The sequence below is a fragment of the Halichoeres trimaculatus genome, unplaced genomic scaffold, assembly GCF_033239565.1.
Source record: "Halichoeres trimaculatus isolate MK-OKI-2021-1 unplaced genomic scaffold, fHalTri1.1 fHalTri1_scaffold_1, whole genome shotgun sequence".
NCBI lineage: Eukaryota > Metazoa > Chordata > Actinopteri > Labriformes > Labridae > Halichoeres > Halichoeres trimaculatus.
Genome location: NW_027437179.1, coordinates 4,041,424 through 4,069,037, shown reverse-complemented (window position 1 = coordinate 4,069,037; position 27,614 = coordinate 4,041,424). Strand labels below are relative to the sequence as shown.

The 27,614-nt window shown below is 39.2% G+C and overlaps 1 protein-coding gene across 4 annotated transcripts in view; it reads right to left on the bottom strand.

Moving 5' to 3' along the window:
- LOC141789969 (contactin-4-like) overlaps positions 1–27,614 on the bottom strand; it is a 313,441-nt gene that overhangs the window by 121,929 nt on the left and 163,898 nt on the right. For all 4 annotated transcript variants that reach the window (XM_074669582.1, XM_074669572.1, XM_074669591.1 and 1 more), the window contains exons 6-7: positions 5,283–5,486; positions 8–110 (exon numbers count right to left, since the gene is read on the bottom strand). In XM_074669582.1, the coding sequence (XP_074525683.1) occupies positions 8–110; positions 5,283–5,486 (307 nt within the window). The remainder of the gene's footprint in view (positions 1–7; positions 111–5,282; positions 5,487–27,614) is intronic.

Sequence of the window (27,614 nt, the reverse complement as noted above, 5' to 3'; positions counted from 1 at the left end):
GGCTTACTTTCCCAGAGCGAAGCATTCCAGCTTTACAGTGGATCCTTTGGCAACATGAACAACCTCTGGAAACTGAACTTCAATCTTTGGCTCGTATTCACCCATCACACCTGAAAGAGAAATGCAGATGAGGAGCAGTCTTAGCACGAAAGGAGAGAAAGTTTCTCTTTTTCTGAAAGTCAAGCTAAACAACTCGCACACAAGAAGCACATGAAAGAGCAAGTTGGGGGTTCTGTTTTGGCAAAAAAAAAGAAAGAAAGAAAGGAAATAGAAAAAAAAGCTCCCAAACCCTTTTTCTTTTTTTTCGTAGAGGGCTTTTTTTTTCTGAAAGCTGAAATGTTTTTCGACTTCCAACACCATGAAACACCCTCCCCTCCTCTCGCTCTCACTGAACGCTTTCCAAGCGAAGAGAATTATAAAGAAGGCAAAACAGTTTTTCAGCGGACATGCTACACACTGATGTAGAACGAGGAGGAAAAAAAAATCAGCAACTCTGAGAATTCACAAATGGTTTGGGCCTTTAGATTCAGTTGAGTTTCGTCTTGTTGTTAAGCAAACAGCCATGAACCAGAAAAAGAGGCTGAAAATATCCCCCTGGGTCCTGCCACTGCGTCTACAAAAGGATCCGTTCACTGTTGTCGTAGCATCTCTGGTGGCTTCTAACAGCTGCAGCTGTGCATGCTAAAAATCTCTACATGCAGACAGAGATGGGATCATGAGCCGTCCTGTTTTATCTTCAGGAGAGATTTATTCATGAGCCAAGAGAAGCATGTCTATAAATATTGTTCAAACATGTTTTTTTTCTTTTGTTTGGATGACATTTAGGTAAATTATATCGATGAATTCTGTAATTGGGTGCACTTTCATTTCATCTAGCTGTGCCAATTCTGGGTTGACAACATGGCATTTGAAGCCACTCTCATTCACAGATGTAACAATAGGTTTCTCTCCTTGCTGTAATTCAGGGCTGTGTTGCACAAATAGCTGCAGAGATGGAGGAAACAGGCCAATTTCATCTTGTTGATTTGGTGAGGCATGTGTTATCAGGATACCTCTCTGAGTGACTGTGAAAGCTAATTCAGATCCTTATCACAACTGCCTCATGTTGGAATGTAACCACAGCACTATCACACATTTTAAGCAGACAGCTGAAAGTGGACCGGTAATTGTCTCATACCATAACCTTTTGTAGGGGACACCTGTTAAATGTGCCCGTCTGCACCCCCCTCTTCATGAGTCCTCATGAGCGTGACAGGCTGATACTTCACTGCTAGGCCCACTTCCACGCAGAAAAAAAGATGTAATGATGTAGAAAGGGACGGGGCAGGGACGGGGGCAGGGAAGAGGGGCCCGAGGAAATGTTTGGGGAGGAAAATGATCACTGGAAGGACACGGGCTAATCGCTAATCTGTCACTGAACCAACAACAAGGGAAAAAAAAAAAACTATTTTATGTCACAGAATGGGGAAAAATAAAGTGACTTTAAAGAAAACACCCTCCACATTTTCTTTAAAGTCACTGTTTTACATATTTAAAATAAAGTTGCAGACAGGAGTAAATGCACTTCAATAACAGGATTTATGTTAGCATCCACATGCTGCAAATTCATTAAAAAACAACAAAAAACTTAAAATGAAAAGAAAAAAAACAGATGAAGGGTTCAATAAGTTAGTATGCACTCCAAGAAACAAAATAGTGGTGTTGTTCATATTATGCAACTTTGTTGAGTAAAAATGACTAAAACCTTTGAGTTTTTAGTGAAACTTAAAGGTTTGATTGGAAGAGGGTTGCAGAGATTTCAAGGCTACAAAACTAAGTTAACCAAAACAAACGTAACCCTCTTAATACATTCAATCTAACACATATGCAGAGATGCTCTACTGTGACATTCTATATGCTAATCATTTCAAAGCATCATCTTGTATAAATCATAGGGCTGCACCATAATATTGGCCGATATTGGCTAAAAAAAATATCAGATAATTTACAACACTCTGATATCCACTGAAAAAACAAACTCATTCAAGCATTCAAACCATTTGATTAAATTTAGGTTTAATTGCTGAATAGTTGCACCTCTCACAAGTTCTGTGTGAACAGAGGTTATATTTACTGACTGTTGACTGTAAAATTGACTAGATTTGCCCTGGTTTTTGCGCAGTGTTATGATTGTCTCGAGTAGAGCATTATTCAAGTTTTATGTAGGATGCTACTTTCTGTATTATTTTGTTTGAACGTAATTGTCATAAACAATTACTTTCAAACAAAGATATATATATATATATATATATATATATATATATATATATATATATATATATATATATATATATATTTATATATATATATATATATATATATATATATGTGTGTGTGTGTATATATGTATATATATACATTTCCTCAGATTATGTTTTCTTGATCTATTTTAAGATAAACACAGTTTTCAGAATTCAGTATATTTCTTGTCTTGCACAAGAAACTAATAATACAGAAAGAATGTGATCAGACTATGCACCATAACACTCAGCACTACTTCTACTACAGGGGAAAGTTGATGATCTCTGTAATTGGGTTTGTGGAAAAAATATCGGCTGAATGAGTTATAAAATATTGTGATATCTACGGTGGCTGGTAGGTGTCAGCCAATTTGCAAAAGCAACAACACAAATGCAAAAGCCAAGACACAACGGAAGTGCAGCCTCTACGGGAGTTAAGAGGACAGTTATCCCAACAGACACAGAAAAGTTGTGAAGGGGAAGTTAATGATTGTTTTGTCACCTTCTGCTATGATAAATATAGCTCTAATGATTATGTTATGGCTGATTCATTAAGCTGAATGTAAGATGACAATTTACAGGTAAATAAAGCAATATACCTACAATGAAGAATATCACAACACCCCTATGAAGCTATATTTATCATAGCTGAAGTTACAAAAGGAAATCATTTATTTACTTTCACAACTTTCCAGAGTCTGTTGGAATAACTAACCTTTTCTAACTTTAGTTGTGTTGTGGTGTTTGCATTTGTGTTGTCGCTTTGGCAAATCATGTGACACCTGCTGGCCACTGATATTGGCAAAATATTCAATATTGTCCATCTCTAATAAACCCAATTCAAAATACAGACAAGCTAACCTCAGATTTCCTTATTTGTTAATTAAATATTCTCTGCAGTCTAGACTTCATAAACCTGCTGAAATTAGAAAAAAAAATGGTTTCAGCAAATTAATTTTTGTTGTGATGGCGTTTTGAAACCGTGAGTGAGGAGGGAACATGATGGACATGAGACCCTGCTGTAGATTGAGCTGCTGTGCTGGGGGAATGGGCTGTTTGTGTTTGTGCTCCATGGCATTAAATGAATAACCCAGTTAAAAAAAAAAAAAAGACTGTGGGGAACCAAAAGCAGTGTTTGAATTTGCAGTACATATATATATATATATATATATATATATATATATATATATATATATATATATATATATATATATATATATATATATATATATATATATATATATATATATCCTCAGATTATGTTTTTTTGATCTATTTCACAATTAAAATCAAGATCAAAAATCAAAACGTTTTATTTTCTGCAGGTTTTCTTTCCAACCAAAAACTCCACTAGATGATTTCACATTAGTCCCTACTCTCTGCTTGAACGTGGTGTAATTAGTGAAATCAGCTGTTGGAGTTTTTGGGTTTGAGATCCCTGACTCAGAGGGTTAAGATAGAGTGTAGACATCACATCACAGCGGGGTCTTTATCCACTGTGTTCCCTCCTCACTCATGGTTACAGACATAATATATTTATTGAACTCTGTGATTCAACCAGTACAGCTAAGATTGTGCATTAACACAAAGCTCCTACATGAATAATGTTTATTTGTGTTCAGTTTGTTGAACTCAATCATATTGAGGTAACTGAATGTGTGCTCAGTAAAGCTAACATAATATTGTGTTTATGCAGTGCAGTAATATCATGCAGCTTTAAAGTCAGAGAATTCAGTTAGATTTACCTCATGTGTGTTGTTCACATTAATAGTGTTAGGGGAGTCTGATTTAAACCACACAGTTTATGGAACCTTCCATACTTATTTAGGATAACATTCAGCTTTAGCAAAGAAGTCCATATACCTGAATAAACAGATTAAGAATCAGATCATAATCAATCACTGATGTTTTATCTGGAGTTTAAACCAGATTACTGAAACTGAGGGCTTTTTAAAAAGACCAGCTGTGTTTAATTGAAAACAAAACTGGACTAAATGTCAAAAAATGCATTTAGCTTATACAGCAGATATCTTGTTCTGTATTCCATTAGGTAAAGAGCATTCCTCTGGGACAGGAGCTACAATTAGATTACTGGCTGACAATGACCTTTCCTCTGGAGAGCCTTGAAAAGGCCAGCCTAAAGCATCACATCCACATGTTAAAGGACATGCTGGAATTAGCACAGAAAGAGAAAATTAACCTTTGAATCCATCTGCATTCTTTCAAGCTGTGTCTCTTCTTTCAGGTACCAATTAAGCAAGGACTCTTTCTGGTGCATCATGCTTTTTGGCTGAAAAATATCCCATTAAAGAGCCAGTTAGTCCCTGCACAGAGGGGAAGAGGGTGTTTTTTACTCTGACTTTGAATATGATATAAAAAATAAAATGAAGCGAATAAATCAAAAGAAAAGTTGAAGGTGGAAGGAGGACATTTTTGTTTTGGAAGAATTTAAAACAGTATAATTTTGAGCTGAGGGACTTCCAAAACAATCCAGAAGGCAGAACAAACAAGGGTTATGTCTTTGTGAATTCTTAGTTTTCATAATTGCATGTGTTTTTGTACGAAAACACAGAAGCAAGCGTATGATTTAATTATAACTAATCCACTCAGAACAGCTGAACTTAAAATGAGTCTCAGTGCAAAAAAAAAGTGCTTAAGTCCTGCTTTAAAGGAAAGTCTATTTAACCAGACAGTTCTGTGACAAACATGACCTCAACACTCAAAAGTCTGAGGCGTTGAATAGAAACAGAACGCTCTGGCTGTTAAACAACCAGGTGGACTGCAGTGGACAGATATTTATAAGTCATTTTCTCATAAATGTAATGGACTCTATGGTATAACTCCAAAAAAATTCAACCACCCAACGTCAGGACACTGGACAGAGACACAGAGCTCATTACTGGACACAGCGTAGCTGCAGAGCCAGCAGTCTCCGGTGCTGTGGTTAATGTTTCCAACCTGTAAGTGGATTAGTGGAGCCAGAGTCCTGAAACCAGGACTTACCATCACTACGGAGGACTAATGGAGTGGGCGGGCCTTGGACTCGGGTCTTTGTCACTGTGTTGGTCACCACGCAGGTGTAGTTGCCAACGTCTGAGGGCTCCACTTTGGCGATGTAAAGGTTTCCTGTCTCCTGGGAGATGAAGCGACGAGTGTCCTGCTTCACAAAAGTCGGGTACTCGTTGAAGATCCAGGAAAACACAAGCTCTGTGGAGACAAGAGGGGAAAATGGTTTTAATTCAAAAATTCAAAAACAGCCAACATCTGTTGGATAGAGCCTTTAGAAGGATGATCTGGTTATGACTGTAGAGGTGTGCTGGAGGTTTTCAACCCTCAGGGTCAGAGCATGGTTAGAGTTTTATTCAACTCTCTAACAAAAGAGCTACTTTCAAACATTAAAACAAGTCACAAGCTGCTTTTGGTCCTTCATTTGTCTATTTTTATCTTTCAGCTGGGTACACATTTAGCACATTATTATAGGCCTATACCTTTTATTTGATGTTTGACACTGCACGCTGTCAGACAGGGGCCTGTTAGAGCCCGATTTGTAACGACAGCCCAAAATATGACAACAGCCAAAAATTCAATTTAAAAATAGAAAATGTTATAAAAAAAATGTGATATAAACCTAAAATCTAATAACTATTCAATGATGAAACCACAGTGTTGAGCCTGAAATGTAATAAAAAAATATGTTTAAAAAAAAAAACAGATGTAACAAGTTGTTACATAAAGTTTTTAGGTTAGGGCTCAAATCTTGTTACATTTCATGTTTAATTACTTTGTTACTTTGTTTAATACATCTCTGGTCGTTGTCACATTTTGGCTCATTGGTACATATCAGGCTCTAACAGCCCCTACGAAAGAAAAATATATGTACCAATGTATTTTTTGAAATGTATTGTAAAATATTATTGATATATTATGATATACATGGAATAATTTATTGAGGGCACATATACAATAAATTATATATTCATGAAATATATTGCAATATATTGGAAAATATAAATACTAAATCTAATATATGGGAATATATTACCTAATATATGACATGATATTTTCCAATATGCTGCAATATATTTTTCTTTCGTAATGAAGGGCCTTGTCATTTGTCAGCTTTTTTTAATTATTATTTTTGATGGACCTGGTTCACTTGTTCATCTCCAAAAGGTTCACTGGCTTTAGTAACATAAAAAAAAAAATCCAAACTTGGAACAGTAATTCTGTTCACATTCAGTTTGAGAACAGTAGCTGCCAGCTGAGACCACACACTGGCCACTGCTCATCAGAACTGGGCCCTGTTCTACGAAGCAGGATTACTGCCCAGCGAGATAGCTTTGAGGATAGGTTCCGGATTCCCTGTTCTACGACATGGAATCACTCCTCAGCGAGGCGAGTCTCCATGGCAACATACGCTGAATGGCTGCTCCGGCGCAGGTTAGGTTCCAGATTGAACTCGCGGACTATAAAAACCCCGCCCACTGACCAATGAGCCCTCACGAAAAAAATGGCTAGTCCGTTCTTACAGGATCCCGTGGACATCGGAGCTCGCATTGTCTGACGAGCACTCCAACGCGCGAGAGTTTTCAGGGACCGCACCGACCCACTCTCTTTTTGGGATGACCACCTTTATGAAAGTTACCGGTTTTCCAGGGAGGGGTTGGTAGTACATGACACTTTCTACAGGTAGTTAAAGGGAATGAAGAACTTTCATTGCCATAATAAGATCTTCAATGCCAACACTTCTGTTCCATGACAATATTTTATTGCCCGTCTTAAAATTGTGACAGGAATTCATGTAGGGCTCATGTCGGCTACATATCACACAAAAAATGTAAACACGATTGGAATGAACAAATGAATAAATTCATCAAAGAAATAAATTAGGTATGGTGCATGTTACAGTAAAAGTGCATGTTGAACAGTGCTATTTCAGGATGATAATGGCACAAAATATTTTTTTTTGCACTACACTTACACATTTAGACTGTCAGCAGTTTTCAGTTCAGCGAGGTAGCTCCAAGGCTATCTCGCTAGGCTGAACTTGCTTCGTAGAACAGGGCCCAGGTGATGTAGTCATAAAAACAAAGGTGATTGGCTGATTTTCTTTGTGGGGTGAGGAAGGGGACAGTGGATAGATATAGAATTGTAGTAAGTAGATAGAGTCAGCATTAATCCCTTGTATTTACATCCTTAAATTTGGTTTATGCTTGACACTCCCGTGGAGTACACGGGGCTTGGTGCCGACAAACGATGTAATTTTAGAAGCCTCAGCCCCTCAGTCCTTTTCAAATGAAAAAAAAAAACAAAAACTGTATTTCATTATGATTCGTTACACCACAGAGATCACCATGGTAACTGTGCGATGAATAATCCATGGTGTGAGATTACGGTCAACATCAGCAGAGAAGAGGAATTGGTAAACCAAAATAAATAAATAAATAAATAATGATAAATGTTGAAAACAATGTGAACAACTTCTCCTCTAGTTTAGTACTGTGGTAGACATGTGTTTGTGATACACTGCCCCCTGCTGTTTGGGGACAGAAGCCACGCAGTGTTAAAGATAAAGAAGCCACACGTGTTCTCTCATGCTGATTCCACATGTCTCGTTTCCGTGTGTCACGTTGGTGTGGAAAGCATAACCCAGTCTTTATTCTTTTTATTATATTTACTGGAGACCCCTGTTTAAAAACAGCCCTCAGATCTGAGCTTGAGATTCTACAGTTGATGTGTGTAGGATCTGCATACTCAACCTGAGATTTAAGAGACACTGGATGTGTTGTCAAACCTAACACGGCTCCCTTATCAACCAAGTAGAATCAGGGTTTATTTCAGAATAATGTTGCAAAAAGTAATTTGGTAACGCTTTATCTTAAGGTCCTGTAATGAGCATTAATAAGACCTTTTATAAGTACTTATAAGATGCTTATTAACATTATTATTTGTTTATAAGACTATATAACTGCTTAATACGTGTTTAATAAGGTCATTGTAATAGTTACTACAAGACAACTTAATCTATAAGCTATATGGAACCTAACGCTAACCCTCTTTGTTTTTTGTCTTCTGCTTCTGTCTCTCATGAGCCCTACCCCAGCCCTTCCCCTAAAGCTAAACATTCAGGGCCCCATGCCTAAACCTAACCTGTGGGGCCTCACACCTAACTCTTACAATGACCTTATTAAACACTTATTAAGCCGTTATATAATCTAATAAACAAATAATAATGTCAATAAGCAGCTTATAAGTACTTAAAAAGATCTTATTAATGCTTATTACAGGACCTTTATATTCTATATATAAAGGACTTTTATATATAAAGCGATACCATTAATTCCAGTATTCATATGATAAACTAAACCCTGAGCAGAATAACTTGTTGATAGTTGTTGAAAAAATAACAGGTGCATTCAGTCTTGTTCCCCCAGAGTCACAGTTTATCTTATTCTGAAAAAAGAAGAGTCAAAACATTTAAGTGTTTTAATTTTACATAAAAACGTACATGTTACAGCCAGCTAAACCAGCATCATGCTAACCAGATAACAGATTCAAACAGGAAGTAAAAACAGAAACATTCTTTGTTTCCTCAAACAGATGTGTCTGAGTCTGTACCAGGAAAAAGAATAACCCAAAACAAAGAGTTGGACGAAGTGTATTTGTGAAATCAGTCAAAGTAGCACTAAGCTGCTTAAGAGGAAGCTGACTGCAGAACAGGCCAGTTTTTTTTTTTCCTGGATAACAAAAACATCTCTATTTGTTAAACTGGGAAACATGTCAGTCGGGAACATTTCAGAGCAAAGGCTTTTAACCCAACCATGGCTAAATCATGCAAAACAACTGTTTTGGGGATGGAAGCTTAATTTTCACTTTTACCATTTCATTAATTCTTGTTTGGTGCATTTGCTCAGCTCCAAACAGGGAGAGGAGGCTTTACTCTCTCCTTTTCTACATCTTCAAAACCAACAATGAATCAGAACAGTCACATGGTCTTCAGAGACAGGACGTCAAATCTTGTTTTGTACATGGTGCAGACCGTTTTTTTATCGTAACTATACAGAACTTGAGAGTTTTTTGCCCTAAAAGTATCATCTGCTTTTATTTTCATACCAGGAAAACAAACACTGAATGGCTACAATCAATGCCCCGTCATGCTCCAACAGACGCCTGCTCCTGTCTCTGCTATGATGACCTGACAAGAATCTGCTTCCTTTTTTTTGCCAACCCGAGTGACAACTCCCACTCCATCTAACACGTGATTGGTTAGTTGTCTGGACTGTTACTGGCAAAGTCAGCACATTTCCAAAAAAGTTAACTTCAAGTGCTTCGAGTAGCTGAAAAATGTCAGAGTGATCTAAAAAAAAAAAAAAAAAAGGAGCACAGAAAGCAGCATTTTTCACCAAACTGTGCTGAAGAACTGTCTGTCTGGTCAATGGTTTAGTTTGAAAAAAAAAAAGATTCAACACATAAAGCAAGCATGCTGCTGATTGGAGGAAGAGGAGCACAAATAGCAGATCAGTGCCTCCTACTGCTGCTCCCTCATGAAGATAAAGACTCCTTGCATGCATTGTATGTCTGCAGGAGCTTGTTGTTTTTCAGGAATCCAGCTGTTTGGCTTGTGCAGGTAGAGATTCTTCCTGCACACGGATCATGCCAATTCCGAAACAAACACACACCTCCCTAAAAGTAATTTATGACAGTGTGCTTGAGACTCCAAGCCAGAAGGTGGCGAGGGAGTGCAATCACAAAAGCTCCTCCTCATATCATCTTTAAAAGAAGACAGCTTAGTAAAGAAAACAAACAAAATCAGCAGACAACTGTGTGTATATATTATATCATAGTATATATTATATGTTAGCAGTATATTATTATGAGAAACACACTAACAATGTTATGAGCAAAGTGTATTAAAACCAGTGGTGAACCATGGCCCCAGCCACTGGGCCTTCAGTAGGACCATGGGACCACACGTGGCAATAAACAATCAATCAAAGAAATAAAAACAATAGCCAGATTCATGTGACATGGAAGTTTTGTATATTGATAGTTTTGCGCGATTACAAATTTATTATTATGTGCCTGAACACTACAACACCTAACACAACTTCAAACAATTAAAAAATTAAGATATAAAATTGAAAAAAATCAACTTAAAATCAATCACTATGCTCACAATGGGCCTCATTCACAAACAGTGCGTACGCACAAATTTGTGCTTAAATTTAGTGATATACTGGATACTCTCCCAGTGTCTCCGCCTCATCCTCCTTACAATAATGTACTCCATCTTTTTAGATCACGTTGAAGATAAAGACTAAAACAGAGAAATATGGGAAATCACGGGTAAATCCTGAGTGACATACATTTATTTTCTCTCTTTTTCTCTCCCTCTTTTCTTTGAATTAAATGAAATGAGAGAACCAGATATATACTCAGTATCAGATGTTAAGGCTGTTAATTGTTTAATTGTAAGATGTGCATCAAACTTCCAGCTGCCGTCAGGTTAACTTTCCATTATGACAAACGGCTTTAATCTGACATCAGATGTGATGGGACAGTTAATATAGATATAAATGTATATGCTGGTTCAGACAGTTACATTAAATAGTGATTGCCGTGATTGTTTATTGTATTAAAATGTGTCTGACACTCTGGAAACCTGCCTCTGAGGCTTTGTTGACATGTGCGCACATGTGCGCCTGTCACCAAATTACAGCTGCACAGGGTGAGCTCTGCTTTGTGCTGAGAATAGACCAGATTGGAGCTGGTGAGCTTTCAGTGCAATTTCAAGCTTTTCTTGAAAAGACAGCCTTGAAAACGGAGTTTCAAGTAATCCAGCAACCACACAGTCTTCTCCGTTACTTTCTGCCATTTCTCTTCACGTTCTGCAAACTAGATCTTCTCTTTTCTCCTCACTCACTCACAGCTACAGCTACACTTGTCCATTAAGTATTCACGAATCCCTGGAAGATGACAGGAAATGATCCCGCCCACAACTTAACAAAGTATGATTGGCTAAGACAGCTGTCATTGTCAAATTGTGTCCACATTCGCTTGAGTTACACAGGCATTCGTTGCAGTTACTGAAGGCCCTGCCTGCCAGAGGGTGTTGTTGATTTACCCAGATACCATCAAAAGGAAAATTGTGATTGGGCCATTTTCCATTTCGTTATTTTAACCCATTGTTGCCAGGACAAGTTTATAAAAATAATATAAAACTTATTGCTATGATTTCAGTGAGTTAAACAAATAAATAAAAACAAAAATAGAATAATTATTTAGGTGTACAAAAATTCTTTCAATATTTTTTATTAGACCTTCACTGAATACCTTGAAGGCCCAAAGGGTTCCCCTCTGATTAAAGCTTAGAACTAAATGTACAATAAAAAGGCACATTCATACATAAAAATGAAATGTACTATAGTATAGTAGCCTCCTTTCTTCTTCTTTTTTTTTTTCTTCAGGGGTTCCTTGGTCAGACAAAACGCTGAAGACCCCTGCTCTAAAAAGCTTTTTATTCCATTCTTTGGATAACAAAACAACTTGTACAAAATTAAGGAACTTGGAACCTGTCTGCTCTGTGAAGTGTTTTGAGTAACATTTTCCCCCTCTTTCATGTTGAGAGGATCAAACATTGTTGTAAGTGCTGCTTTGGAGAAGATTGAGCTGATCTTAGGGGATGAAACACACAGAGAATCCCTGTTTTTGCTCAACACAGGACTGATTGTTTAACACTCTGACTAAACTCCTCAAAACGGTAAAAGAAAAAAGCTGTTTTTTCATCTGTTGGTTGAAATCTTTCAGGAGCTGTAGAGACAAGCCGTCACAATTATGGCTGCACAACCAAATGTTTTGTATCTATGAGAGAGCCAGTATTTAGCAACATGACATCTCAACTGCTCAGACAAAGCGGCTCAGGTGTAACTTATCACTTACAGAAAGTGGAGCATCATGTTGGCAAGTACCTGTCAGACTGCTGGAATCAATAAACAGCGCTGGAGTTTAAATGTCAGCCTCTCCCCAAAGCCGCATCACTGTGTTGGAGTATTTCACAAAGAAAGAAAAACATCATGACGTAAATCCATGGAGCAGAGACATCTCTTTCCTTTCCTCTGTCTCTTTTTCCAATCTTTGTTTGAATAAACTCCACATTTTAAAACCCACACAGTTTGACATCAGTGATATGTTTTAACAGTCGATGAGTTGAAGCAGAGAAGGTGTGAAGCTACAGCTAGCTGACTTCAGATCAGCGCTAACACTGGAGCTCTGTGAGGCAGAGTCTCAGTGAATACCTGGTTAATCTGATTCACCCAGCGTCCAGCGGAACAGCACCAGGTGATTAAATCCATTTTGAGAATCAAATAAATGAATAATTATCATGTAATCACTCTGTGATAATAATTAATGACTGGGTAATTAATGACTGAATGATACAGTAAATTAAATGAAGTAATTATTGGAGTCCATTAACCTGGTCAATAATCCATCCTGGTGTGAAACAGACTTTAGATTAGAATAAATGTTCAGCAGGAGAAATGAAACAGAGGCTTAAAGACACAGGGCTCTAATTTTGTGGCGCAGCCTGCGCAGTGCTAATTTCGTGCGGCGCACCGCTGCGCGCTGCCAATTTGACAACTTGGTAGACTGTCTGCACAGAGATGGGTGTGACGGCGCGCCAGGGGGAGTTGACGGCGCACCAGGGGGAGGTGTCAGCAGATTCATGTTGGCGCAGTGACAATTTCGTGCCAAAAAAGTGCGCTGAAAGCTCGCCAGCTCCAACCTGGTCTATCCTCGGCGCAAGGCGCAGCGCACCCCACGCAGCTGTAATTTGGTGAAAGGCGCACATGTGCACACATGTCATCAAAGCCTCAGAGGCAGGTTTCCAGAGTGTCAGGTACATTTTAATGCAATAAACAATCACAGCAATCACTATTTAATGTAACTGTCTGAACCAGCACATACATTTATATCTATATTAACTGTCCCGTCACATCTGATGTCAGATTAAAGCCGTTTGTCATAATGGAAAGTTAACCTGACGGCAGCTGGAAGTTTGATGCACATCTTACAATTAAACAATAAACAGCCTTAACTTCTGATACTGAGTATATCTGGTTCTCTCATTTCATTTAATTCAAAGAAAAGACAGAGAGAAAAGACAAAGAAAAAAGAGACTAAATAAATGTATGTCACTCAGGATTTACCCGTGATTTCCCATATTTCTCTGTTTTAGTCTTTATTTTTAACGTGATCTAAAAAGATGGAGTACATTATTGTAAGAAGGATGAGGTGGAGACACTGGGAGAGTATACAGTATATCACCAAAGGCTCTGCTTGGCGATGACAAACCAGGAGTGCAGGTGGATCAAAAGTATTCTGAATGGATAAGCCAGCTGTGTAACTGCCTCTTAATTTTTACTCCGGATAAAGACAAAGGAACACATTAAATCTGTCCCAGGAGCTGGCCCACAGGGTGACGCGCGTCGTGTTCTCCGATGCGCCCCGCTGTCCATTGACCTGCTGCAGGCACAGCGGCTCTGACCGCCTCCGCTGCCAGCACTCTCCGCGGTGCTGCGGATCAGTCAGACCAATCAGACGCTGCGCCTCGGCCGCAGGGCATTTAAAGGCGAGGAGAGGCGCTCATTTGATTGGTGAAAACAGCGCTCGGCTGTGTTAAACCCACTCACAGCATTAGTCCTCCCTCTCTGCCATTTGCGCGGAGGGAGGCGTGGACGCGCAGCTCTGCGCTCATGTGCGCCTGTACTGCGCCTCTCTTGGCACTGAAGGAAACTTGCAAAATGCACCGGTCACGCCCTGTGCGCACGGCGAAGGCTGGCGCAGGGCAGGTGCGCCTGCGCCTGCGCCTGGTCTACGAAATTAGAGCCCACAGTGTTGTTCCTGTTAGATATCTCTAACCTGATACACCAAGCACAGACACACAGTCCATGAACCAGGACTCCACAGTTAAATGAGCTTAACCTTCCTCTTGTGTTAGGGTCGCCAACGACCCCTTTTAGATTTTAAATGCAAAAAAGAATCATTTAAAGTTTGATTATTGTATCAGGGCTTTTTGACTTTGTCAGGAACCTTGATTTCAACAAAATTCAACAAAAACATTTTTTTTCACGACATTATAAAATGCTCTGGTTGAAATTATATCCTTTGTAGTGTTAGGGTCGGTTTTGACCCGGTTATAAAAATAATATTTTACAAAAAATGTTGGAGCCAAAAGAGAAATCATAAGTGTACTGTCAGCCAACACACTTAGAGCCACCTCCTCTCCCAATCATGTGAGCTTCAGGGAATGCTCATTTGTCCAGTATTGCTGAAAAAAAACGAAAAAAAAAAAAAAAAAAAAAAAAACAAAGATGGCCTGTTCACCATGTCAGGTCACTTCACTCATTTGACTTGCAGAAGGCACATCCCCAATTTGCAGCATACAAAAATGAAAAGAAGATTCATGGTGCGTGAAACTCTGGATTACATTTTTGGAGAAAATGAGGAAGAAGACACAGATCAGCACAGCGATGCAGAGGGGCAAGTTTCTGAGGAAGAGTACCATATAGAGTACCAGCCAGAAGACACAGACACATCTGAGTCTGATGAGGAGGTCACTTGTGCTGAGGCTGCTCCTGTTGAAGGATGCAAGTCAAAACAATGGTACAATCTTCTGGAGTTTGGTACTTCAACACACAGGGCAAACAGAGTCAGGGCAGCCGCTGAAAATGTCATCAAAATGACCCCTGGTATCTCAATTTTTACTGTGCCAGAATCATTGACACAAAAATATTTTTTTCTCTGATTTAGTATACTAATGGTTTCGAAAGTAATAATTGATTTCTAATGGTTTGGTTAACCAATCAAACCATTAGAAATCAATTATTACTTTTGAAACCATTCTTTCAACTTCTAAATTAATATTTTGTGTTATGACCTGTTCTGTGTTTCAACATGTTCATATTAAAGTCCTATTGCTCACACTTTTTTTTTTTTTGGCATTCTCTTGAAGAAAATGTATGGGTCGGAAATGACCCACAACACCATAGATGTTCTGATAGTTAATAATTTCAAAATGAAAAAATGAATCAAGCAAATTAATTTCAGAAATGTGTTCTATACCCCTTTTTAATGTTCAGGGAACACAACATCCTATCATTCATTTATATGATTCTCTTGAGGTTATTTTTTCTTTTTTCTTTTTTTTTTGAATTAAAATTAGGAGGTATACTTTTAAAAAAAGGGGGCCCAGAGACCCACAACAAAAATATTAAACCCAACATTTTCATGGATAAGGAAGCCTAACAAGGCAACCAAGAGATGAGAAAAAAATTGGATGATAAGTTTTTGTTTTTGGTGTATTTTTAGGCTGATTTAATTTCACTAATTCAAGAAAAAATCACTTTAAAATGTAAATAAAACGTGAGCTATATAAATCATTAAAGTGATACTCCGGGATGGAACAAGTTGGGTCCTATCACAAAGTTTAGAGCAGAAATTACCCCTACAGCAGTGTTTTTGTGCAGCAGAAGCCCAGAGCGCTCACACCAAACACCCCCTCCCTGCTCCTCTGCCGGTTTCCTCTGCATTCAGACGGAGCCATATTTTACTTGACCAAAAACACAAATAAACGGACTCCCACCAAAAAAATCTATCAGTCTGCATTCGCGCTTTATTTAGAGAATTTTCAGCGCGTTACTTTCACACAAAAACACCGCTAAATAAGGCTCTAGTTCTCATCTTGTTGTAAAACGACGCTACCTCTGCTGCAGAGCCACAGTTGGCTACGAGGTGCTCGCCGCTTAGTGTATCAGTCCACGCATGCGGCGTGCCAGATATAAACAAACGCAGGAAGTCTGCCAGGATGAAGAGACACGATGAGAACTAGAGCCTTATTTAGCGGTGTTTTTGTGTAAAAGTAACGCGCTGAAAATTCTCTAAATAAAGAGTGAATGCAGACCGATATCAGATTTTTTCAGTTGGAGTCCGTTTATTTTCTGTTTTTGGTCAAGTAAAATATGGCCCCGTCTGAGTGCAGAGGAAACCTGCAGAGGAGCAGGGAGGGGGTGTTTGGTGTGAGCGCTCTGGGCTTCTGCTGCACAAAAACACTGCTGTAGGGGTAATTTCTGCCCTAAACCTTGTGATAGGACCCAACTTGTTCCATCCCAGAGTATCACTTTAAAGTATATTATACACAGTATAAACTCATTTTCATTCTTTCTCTATGTTTTCTTCAGTCTTCTAAACACTGAGGTTTTGAAATAGTTCTCCAACAGGAGAACTCTTAAATTTAATAGTCAAACAAAGGCTTTAAATTTGCGTTTGGGACTTTTATATATGCACAGTACTTATTTATTCATTATCTATTTATCAAAGGGCACTTCTATTTCTGCTTAATCTTGCACCAAATGTTCTTATTTATTTTCTGTGGTTTTATTTATCATACCTGTTCCGATCAATTTTACATGACTGTTTTATTTGTATAACTGGTGGGTTTTATTTTACCTTTTTTGTGTGTGTGTTGTGATGTTTAAAGAACCTTACTTTGGGTCTGCTTTTGATATCTCCTTTTAAAAAAAAAAAAAAAAAAAAAAAAAAAAAAAACAATTCTATGAGACTTTTTACTTGGAAAGTCAAAGAAGAGTTCTTCACTCTGCCCTGTACAGATGTATTTTAATATATTACAATGAGGAGTGTTTTTTATTGGGTATTTTATCCGGTAAAACATTTGTAGTGTTGGTGATATTACTATTTGTTTTCTAGGGTTGATGTTCTTTGAGAGCAACTTTTCTAAGCTTTGACTATAATCAGAAGACCTTACTCCTGTTTGTGTTCTCATCAACCTGAGATGCTGTATCTGACGGTGACTGACAGCTGACAGCTGCACAAATATGAACCCTTTAAGGTTGCAATCGTTCCCTGATGGCTTACTGCAGTTCAGGTAATTTGAGTCTGTAAACACTGAGAATACAAAACAACAGCGTGAACGTTGATGAAATTGATAAATTAATTAATATATAACTAAGGATAGAATATTAATCTCATTTATTTCCTGAGAGCTGATGACCCCTGCTCTTTGGTCGAGGCTTTGTCTTTTTTCCCCTTACTGACGTCTGCTCATTAAAATCTGAATCCTGTAATCTGTAATCTGTAGTTTTCAGGATGAATTACTGATAGGCACACGCTGCCCCTGCTGAGCGTAATCAAACCCGGCCACATGTTAACGCACTCGCAAACAAACAAAGCCTTCTTGTAGGAACTCTTCCCTTTGCCCCCTCCCTACCTGCTCGGCCATTTATCACAGCATGATCCCCAACAACTGCGGGCTGAAAGAGCAGGTACTGCAGGGAACAGGAGGGAATGAAGGAGGCTGATCAGCGCCGTTTGGGGCTGGGATTTAATGTTTGGCTCCTGCGTGTGGAGCTGGAAGCAGAGCGATGGCACAGCAGAGGTCTGCAGGGACGAGGAGACACTTCAAGGCAGGATAAGGCATGTTGTTTGTGTTTGTTTCCTCTCCAGTGCTTTTGGACCGTGGCTGCACCTGCTCTCCTTCTATGTTTAAAACCCATACGACAACATGGCACAACATGGGCTGCAGAGTGCTGCAGAGAGCAAAAACATAATGAGATGCCTTACACAGCTGGCCAAACAGTCGTCACGGAATCATCGAGGGCATTGATTTTATGGGTTACACTGCTTCCTGTATGAAAACAGGACAGCTCAAGACAACAAAATACAACTGCCTGGGAAACAGCACAGCAGTGACTGCCACTGAAACAGGAAATCATTGTAATTCATGTTGTTTGACAGCAGCATATTGGAAAAAATCAACAGTTTAATTAGTTTTAGCCTGATACTGAAACAACATTTTTTGACTCATTAAATTAAATCAATCTTAAATTAAATCAATATTAGGTTAAACAATGAATGCAATCGTAATCCTGCTTCAAAAAGCCTGCTACTTCGAAAACAAGGATCGGAGCAAGGTTTTCCAAAGTCCCTGAAGTGTTCTCAGCGGTTTCCCTCTCGGTTAAAGATCACTTTGCATATGTCACAATGAATAAAGCTGCTGCACTCACAGAACGAGACCTAGGAGCATCTTCAAAGGACAGGTCCCACTGAATATTCAAAGACCGAACAAGACGTGCAAGTTAAACATGCCCGTCTCCTCGGAGAGATCACACTGCAGCTGATTCGTTCTAATGTAAAGATAAAGCCCCAAGACTAAGATGGTGGGCGGGAACGCCGGAGCTGGTCTGTCATCCTCCATGACAGCTCAGGGGAGAAGACTTCATCAGCTCAGGACATCTGTGGTCAACACACTGGGATGTATGTCTGTATATTATCAGCTACATCACATCAGGCTTTGAGGATCAGACTTCTTCTGTGGAGTGATGTGAGACACTGCTCTCTTTTTGCAGATGCTTTGTTTCAAAATATCTGTATCGCTTTATCTTAAGGTCCTGAAATAAGCATTAATAAGACCCTTGTAAGTACTTATAAGATGCTTATTGACATTGTTATTTATCTATAAGACTATATAACTGCTTAATAAGTGTTTAAGAAGGTCATTGTAAGGGTTAGACCCCACAGGTTAGGTTTAGGCATGGGGCCCTGAATGTTTGGGTTTAGGGGAAGGGCTGGGGTAGGGCTCATGAGAGACAAAAGCAGAAGACAAAAAACAAAGAGGGTTAGAGTTAGAGTTAGGTTCCTTATAGCTTATAGATTAAGTTGTCTTGTAGTAACTATTACAATGACCTTATTAAACATGTATTAAGCAGTTATATAGTCATATAAACAAATAATGTTAATAAGCATCTTAAGTACTTACAAAGGTTTTATTAATGCTTATTACAGGACTTTAATACCAAAACATCTTCAGTTTATTCTTCAATAAACCCTACAAACACAGTCTAATGAGCCATGCTAAACAATATGATCAAATCTCAGCCTTTTGTACTGTTTTATCATTCATATCATATCATAAGTCCCGCCCTAAAACACAATGAGCCAAGTACAGTCTGTATAGCCATTCCAACACCCTTGCACTTTATCTGCCTGTACGTCAATTGAACTTGGCAGAAAGTCTTTTTTTTGTTGTTTTTATGAGGTTTTTCTGAGAGTTTAAGTTTAAAAATGGTCAAACAGTGTTCACAGGGTACATGCAAGTCCAACACAAGGGGCTCTAATTTTGTAGACCAGGCACCGGCCTTCATTGCGCGGACAGAGCGTGACTGGCGCACTTTGCAAGTTTCCTGCAGTGCCAAGAGAGGCGCACTGAAGGCACAGAGAGGCGCAGGGGTGTGCTTCCACACCTCCCTCCGCGCAAATGGCAGAGAGGGAGGAGAAAAGCCGTGAGTGGGTTTAACACAGCCGAGCGCTGTTTTCACCAATCAAATGAGCGCCTCTCCTCGCCTTTAAATGTGCTGCGGCCGAGGCGCAGCGTCTGATTGGTCTGACTGATCTCCAGCACCGTGAAACAGTGTGCTGGAAAGACCCGGCAGCGGAGAAGGTCAGAGCCGCTGTCCCTACAGCAGGAGAATGGACAGCGGGGCACATCGGAGGACACAAAGCGCGCCACTGTGTGGGCCAGCTCCTGGGACAGATTTAATCTGTTACTTTGTCATTAATAGGAGTAAAAAATGAAGAGACAGTTACACAGCTGGCTTATCCATTCAGAATACTTTTAATCCACCTGCACTCCTGGTTTGTCATCGCCAAATAGCAGAACCTTTGGTGATATACTGTTTACTCTTCCGGTGTCTCCACCTCATCCTCCTTACAATAATGTACTCCATCTTTTTAGATCACGTTAAAAATAAAGACTAAAACAGAGAAATATGGGAAATCACGGGTAAATCCTGAGTGACATACATTTATTTTGTCTCTTTTTTCTTCGTCTTTTCTCTCCCTTTTTTCTTTGAATTAAATGAAATGAGAGAAGCCAGATATATACTCAGTATCAGATGTTTAGGCTGTTTATTGTTTAAGATGTGCATCACACCCATCTCTGCGCAGACGGTCTACCAAATTGTGAAATTGGGAGCGCACGGCGGTGTGCCGCACAAAATTAACACTGCGCAGGGTGCACCAGGCTTGCGCCCCCTGCGCTGCGCCACAAAACTAGAGCCCAAGATATCCTGAGAGTCTGGGTGACAGGGTGTATTCTTAACCCTTCCAAAGATACATTTCAACAGAGAAAAGTGTCTTCTTTGGATAAAGTTGTGCAGTAGACCAACATCAGCTCTGTGTGAATCAAATGAAGAAGGATGTCTCCATCTGCTCTAAGGTCAGCTGACATCATACCTGAGGAAGAAGATTGTGATTTTGCTGTAAAGATATATTAAGTTATCTTTAACACTAGAACCAGACTGTTTAGGATTTTCTCTCATGTTAGCTCCTAGCTGTGCTGTTCATCATGTCTCTGTGTTTGTTTGGAGTTCATTGGCCTGCTTTGTTCTAGTTTTTGTTTCTTTGGTGATCGTACATCATTGTTACCTGTTGTCCAAAGGGCTCTAGTTAAACTAACGTTAGCTTCTGGAGCTTAGCCTCATTAGCTTATCTGCAAAAGCCGAGATAACAAAGGTTGGCAAATGCTGTGCTAAATGATTCAGTGTGAATACCGTAGCACCAAAGTAACAGAGACACACTCTTGGTAAGGTGGTAAAAAGGACGTTATATTTTGGTCTTGACCAGTGCAGAACCTCTATCTTAAAGGTCTTCAACGGGGGTCTGCGGCCCCTAGAGGGACCGTGGAAGTACTACAGGGGTCATGACATTTTTGATTGATAAAGCAATTTTTGGTATTTTCAAGTGATTATTCTCAAATATTTCAATTTTTCCTCATGTAATTTTTTTGAACACACAATCGATAAACGAAGGCAGTACTCTCTGGAGAGTCAACTGCGCATGCGCAGTACTCTCTGGAGAGCTGACTCTTTTCTTTGAGGGGCAAATGTAGACAAAGTCTTCGTCAGTTCAGAGGTAATTACAGCCACATAGCGCTGTCTGGAGTGACGCTACTGCAACAGAGGACTATCTCGGAGCGGACCATGATGGAATATTGGTGAAAGACACGAGTTTTTGGACGATTAATGCAGTTTTAGGAGCGGCACTGTCTGTGCCCCGATGGATCCCATTATACAGACATCAACTGCACGATTTTGGATCTAAATATCTCCCGAAGCACTGCTTGGATCAGGAAAGCCTCCTGGGTGAGTATTTTGTTCTACTTCATTCTATAAACAATGTAAAAGCTGTATAAACGGAACTTATCCTTTAAGCAACACAACGGCTCTCTCAAACTGACACCTTTACTCATCGTTCACTTCTAGCTCCTTAAGACAGTGGAAGACCCACCTCTGTCATTGCTCTGCTAATCACACATCTACATTTTTAATACTGGCTCTGTAGGGCTCCTCAGAGTAGCTTTATACTGCACACTAACAAGATACGTTCATACATGGAGCTAGACCTGGTTTAATATACCACAAAGTAAACTTCTGTTTGATCTGTGCTTTCTGTCTCCAAAAATCGTTCGCACCATCCCACTGTGACAGCAGCCTCAGTACCTGTCACTGAATGTTTATTGTTTGGCCAAGTGAATGGAGTGGGCGTGGCTTAGCCATAGGTCTAATGTAATTTCTCCAACTGTGATTGCGATTAATTGTGCAGCACTGTTTCCTGCATGTCCTGCCCCACTCTCACACTGTTTCCTGCTCTACCCACCATCCTGATCTTTAGTTAAAGCCCCAAAAAAAAGAAAAAATACAGTCAGGTTTCCTTGAGAAGTCCATGAAGGTTGATCCAGTGTGGTGAATATTGCATCATTACGTCAGCATCTAAAACATGAGCGTGTGCAGTGCATACTCCCTAACAGTAGCTGTTAACTGTCAGTGATGCCAGCAGGCCTTGGAAAAAAAAAAAAAACACCCAGCCATATCTCCCCTCTTCTTATTCTCTTATGTGATTAATTTGCACATGATGCTGGCCCTGGCTCGCTTTGCTTCCTTCTGCTCCAGCACAGAGTCAAACACTGACACCAATTCTTGGGGGGTCTCTCTCTGTTGTATTGCTAGAAGCGATACATATTCATGGAGACACCAAGAGCATTTGTGACAAACACAAACAACAAAAATTATTTTATAACCGACTAACAAAACAGCCATCTGTCAGTAAAAGAATATGTCTCCAGTTTTACTGCAGCATCAGGGTGATCTGGCATCATGATGTATCACTCTGCACTGGCAGCCTCATCCTTTGATATAAATAATAAGAACATACTGTGACAACAATATGCATTTTTAATCAGCCAATTACAAAGCACTGCTGCACGCTGCAAAATGTCCAAGTTTACAACAACAGCTTGTCCTCTTCCAAGCAGCATAACTCTCCATTAACAACTTCAGCATGAACAACAAACGTGCTGAAGCAGTTTGTAGGTAGTGTCAAACAGTGCAACATGAAAACTGTGGAGAGGAATGCTCATGCAGACAAATAATGTGAAAACAGCAGAAGAAAAAGCCCCAAAGTTATGTGAGAAAACTCCGTTTGGTCCTACTGGAATCTACACTCTGTGATTTGGAGCATCTCTGAAACGCTGGCTCTTTGCACAGACAGAAAACAAACAAACCAAAAGAGAAACCCCTCCTCGCTTAAACTACTGTCATCCCGCGTTGAGCTTCTGAGCGCAGTATTCCCATATCTGCTCCCGGCTCCAAGAATCCTCCGATGCACTGTTTCCTTTACAAGACCGGACAGGATGCACATGCTCAGTGCTCATATGGCCCCGGGTGGGAGTGAAAACAGACATAACACACACACACTGGGTAAAAAACACACTCTTAGTGGAGACACACAGGAGGCTTCTGTCTTGAGAGTGCCTCAAAGGTCTCTGGCCATTAGAAAATAGAGGTCAGCAGCATTAGGTCCACAGCTAAACACAGTAATTGTGTAGTACAAAGAGCGTGGCTGGGTCACTCTGACAGCCCATTAATGTGCCCGGCTTTGATAAAAACACAAAGTGACAGCCGCTCAGCTTCTCTTGCTGCTGCTGATTCTTGGTGACAGACAGGAGGGGAACTGCACTGGACTGCACATTTTGGAGAAACACACATAATGGAGGAGGCTGCTGTAACCACGCTCAGTTAAAGCTCTGTAGACTGTGCATACAGTGGTTAGCATAGACAACCATAGACATGAGATTAGGCCTGCAGGTATAGAATACTTTAGTATCCAAGTATTCTACTGAACATCCCCTCAATTAATCAGACAAAACATATTTTCATATAGTTAAACTGAAAATATTTCTCAACAAGTGGCCTCAGGTGATGTATTTTAAAGAGGCAATGAGGAGTTTCTGAGTGATCTAGAAAAATTCTCCCTTCTTGATATATGCCCAACACTTTAAAATGAGATCATCAACACCAATATTACTGCTTATTTTGTAGTGATGGTGGACACTGGAGCCAAACTGTCGGACAGAAAAAGGACAGAAGAGCAGAAGAAAGATAAAAAGGAGAGAGATAGAGCACGAGCTAAAGGCTAAAAAGGCTAAACTGTTTGTGCTAATGTGTATTCCAACCCAGAGTCAGCAGTTATTCTGCAGTGGTCTATTCAAACTTGAGAGTCTATCAATAAAATGAAGAGTGAGGTTACGTTAGCATTACTATTATTACTATTACAGCGTTGCTAGGCGCTGCCCAAGTAGCTTCCTGTTGCAGCAGCTCTCTCTTCTTTGTCCGTTTCTTGTAATTTTTTTGTCTCTTTTTTGTCGTCTTTGTATTTGGAGTGGATCATTACTTTGTATGGTTCATTGTTGGTCATGGACACCAAACTTTTTGTGGCTTCAGTGATAGTTTTACTACTTTTCTCCTGTGTTTGTCTGGAGATCCTACATGTATCCATGGCTGCATTGTTTACATGTGAAATTAGCTGTTAGCTGCCTGTAGCATGTCAATGCTAACTAGTGTAAGACTTGATGATTTCCCTCAAGGTGAGGAAGAGGAGGTGAGGACAACATGCTGGTTCTTGGGTGTGAGCTGGTAGGTGACGACGTGGACCTGTCCTTCCATCCATCGTTGTTGGGAACGTAGGATCTATCTCCGGTGGGATGGACGAGCTAGCCGTGCTAGCCCAGTGGCAGAGGGACTGCCAGAGGGCAGAGTGGCATCATGCTGTTCACAGACGTGGCTGATGGAGCTGACGGTGCTTTGCCTGCTGTGGGCAGACAGGATCCAGGAGACAGAGACTGAACGGACTGGACCCTGTGGAGGTGGAGACTGGCTGGGCTGGAGAGTGGTGGACGGGCTGTCGTCATCTAGTTTCTTGTGGACCTTTTTGCACTTTCTATACACTTTCTTACTTTTGTTTTCTTGATTGCTGCGGTGAGTCCTGAATTTCCCCTCGGGGATAAAAAAAAAAGTATTTTCTATTCTATTCTTTTCTATTCTATTACAAACACGTCTCACAGCTTTGGGCTGTCAGTAGCGCTACGTATGGACGGCTACTCAACTACTGTGCGAAAAGGCAGTGAGCTTGTTGTCACATTAGCCTACAGATATGTCTTAACATCAAGCTGCTAGTAGCGCTTCATATAGCCAGATACTGATGTACGGTACAAACTTACGTTTGCTTGTTGTCACGTTTCAAACCTTAGCGCTACCTAACTTAACTGATAAATACCTTCACTTGTTGCATTGTATCCAGGAAAAAAATGTAGAGAAAATTTGTTCTAAACAAACACACACCTGGTTAAAAGTCACATCTTGACGACAGTGAGCGTGAGACACTGGGCTAGAAGGTGGCAAGGCAGTCCAATTAAAACAGACACACACAGAGCACTGCTACAACTTTAGAGACTTGTTGGTTTATGTTAAGTTGTTTTGGTCAGACACAGCCCTCTAACACCCTGCTACTGTTCAAAATGATTGTCTCAAGGAGACAAAAATGACTCTTTAAAAACATCTTCAAGGCTCATTCGGGTCCCACTAAACTACAGCATCTCAGGTCGTTTTCTTTAAAAAAAGAAAACAGCTGATGAAGACCATGCACAGAATGTTCTGTAAACTTTGATGAACTCACTAAAAGTCTCCAGTTTTAGAGAGTAAAGAGTAACTGTAAGCATTCACATTTTGTGTCATCCTGACCTTTCACTCTGAAATCAGAGGCCCTCAGCAGATGAAGAGTGACTCTATCCATCCATGAAATGTGTAATAGCTTTGCTCCAACAGCAATTATACAGTTTAACGCTCAACGTAAATGACAGGATCAACTGGGTTATCATTCCACTCTTGAGACATCGATTAGAAATCTGAACTTTGCTCTGTGTCAAGCTTTTTCTTTTTGTTTTGGTTTGTGCTGAAGTTTCCTGAAAGTTTATCTGTTAGCTTTCCTCTCTGTGATATTTCTGTGAGTGAGTGTTCTGACTGAAGAACATGTTTTGTTGTTTGTTGGTGTCTGTAGTCAGTTTGAGGATGAAGCAGGTTTTCAGATCTTCAGCTGACTGGAAGACCAATAAATGGTTCTATACTCTGATTACTCTGACGGGCATTTTAGACAAAAACAGTATTGAACAGTCAATGCTAACTATTTACCAAATGTTGAAATAGGTCTCCACCCGTCTGTAGACATGAGGAGATAGAGATCTGTTCGATAACTGTGTAAAGTTTTTATAGATGAGATCAATTTATTACTAGTGTAAGAACTTGATCAAAAAATATAAAATAAATAAATAGTGATAATTAACTGCAATAAATCACATTGAATCGCATTTTGATATCATATCAATATCTGACACGTATTGAATAAACTTTTGAATGTGAGGAGCAGTGAAAGAAATGCTTCTGTCTCTGGAGCAGGCAGTGTTTGGAAGACTAAACAGATGAATCAAGTTGTTGATGACTGTTTGTAGACTTTAGTTTTTAATATTTTATCAGTCTGTTAAAATGACAACTATGAAGAAGCATCAAACTTTGAAAAATAACTTTAACTAATATTAATGATAGAAAGTATTATTTTTCAAAGCAGGATTTTGAATGTAATTGACCACACACACACACACACACACACACACACACACACACACACACACACATATATATATATATATATATATATATATATATATATATATATATATATATATATATATATATATATATATATATATATATATATATATAAGTGCTGTCAGGCGATTAAAAAAATGAATCTAATTAATTACAGGATTTGTAATTAAATAATCTAATTAATCGCATTTTAATCTCATATCTGCTTAAGGTCCCAAAATAAAGAATTTGAATTCCAGGACATTAAAATTACATTAAAAGACATTTAAAAATAAGGTGGGAATATATACAACACATTTTTAGGTACCCCGAGGCACAAGGAACAAATGAAAAAAGTGTTATGGTTCTCTCTTCCCCCGGGTTCAAAGCATGTTGCTAGGTGTGATACATTCAGGGAACGTCAGAAATTTGAAAATTTGACGAGAACACCACTTTTCCATGTAGGACAAACGGTTTGTAAATGCTAGACATTTGAAAATAAGTGCGTCTTGAACGCCTCGCGGGTTTGGGATCCAGATTAATCTGTGTTAGTTTTTATGTCACGTACACACACACACACACACACACACACACATATATATATATATATATATATATATATATATATATATATATATATATATATATATTAGAGCCCGGCCGATTAATCGAGCCGATTATGCCTTTCACCGATTTATCAACATCAGCCAAAATGTAGCCTATAATAAAAAAATGTTGTTCCGCAGAGACTCTGTCACTCCTGTTCTTGTGTGTCTGTGTGTTGGGCTGCACACTGCCCAAGTGCCCGCTCCCTCCGTCCACCATTATGTAAAGTAAGACTATAGAAAGACGCTTTAATGTCGTGTTAGTGGCTTTTTTGAGAGATATACAGAGATAAATGCTACTGTTATTTCATTCTTCCACCATTATCTAATGTAAGACTATGATAAGGCGTTTTAACGTCGTGTAAGTTGCTGGTTGTGTGTTTACAGTTTCACTTTTTTTCTACTTACTGTGTTTAAAGTTTGACTTCTTTATTTATTATTGTGTTTACAGCTTGTTCTTATCATTGGTTTAAACTACAGTGCTTTTTTTGCCCCCAGTATCGGTATCGGCCCCAAAAATCCCGTATCCGTCAGGCTCTCATATATATATATATATATATATATATATATATATATATATATATATATATATATATATATATATATATAAATATATATATATATATATATATATATATATATATAAATGAGAGCCAGACAGATTTGGGATTTTTGGGGCCTAT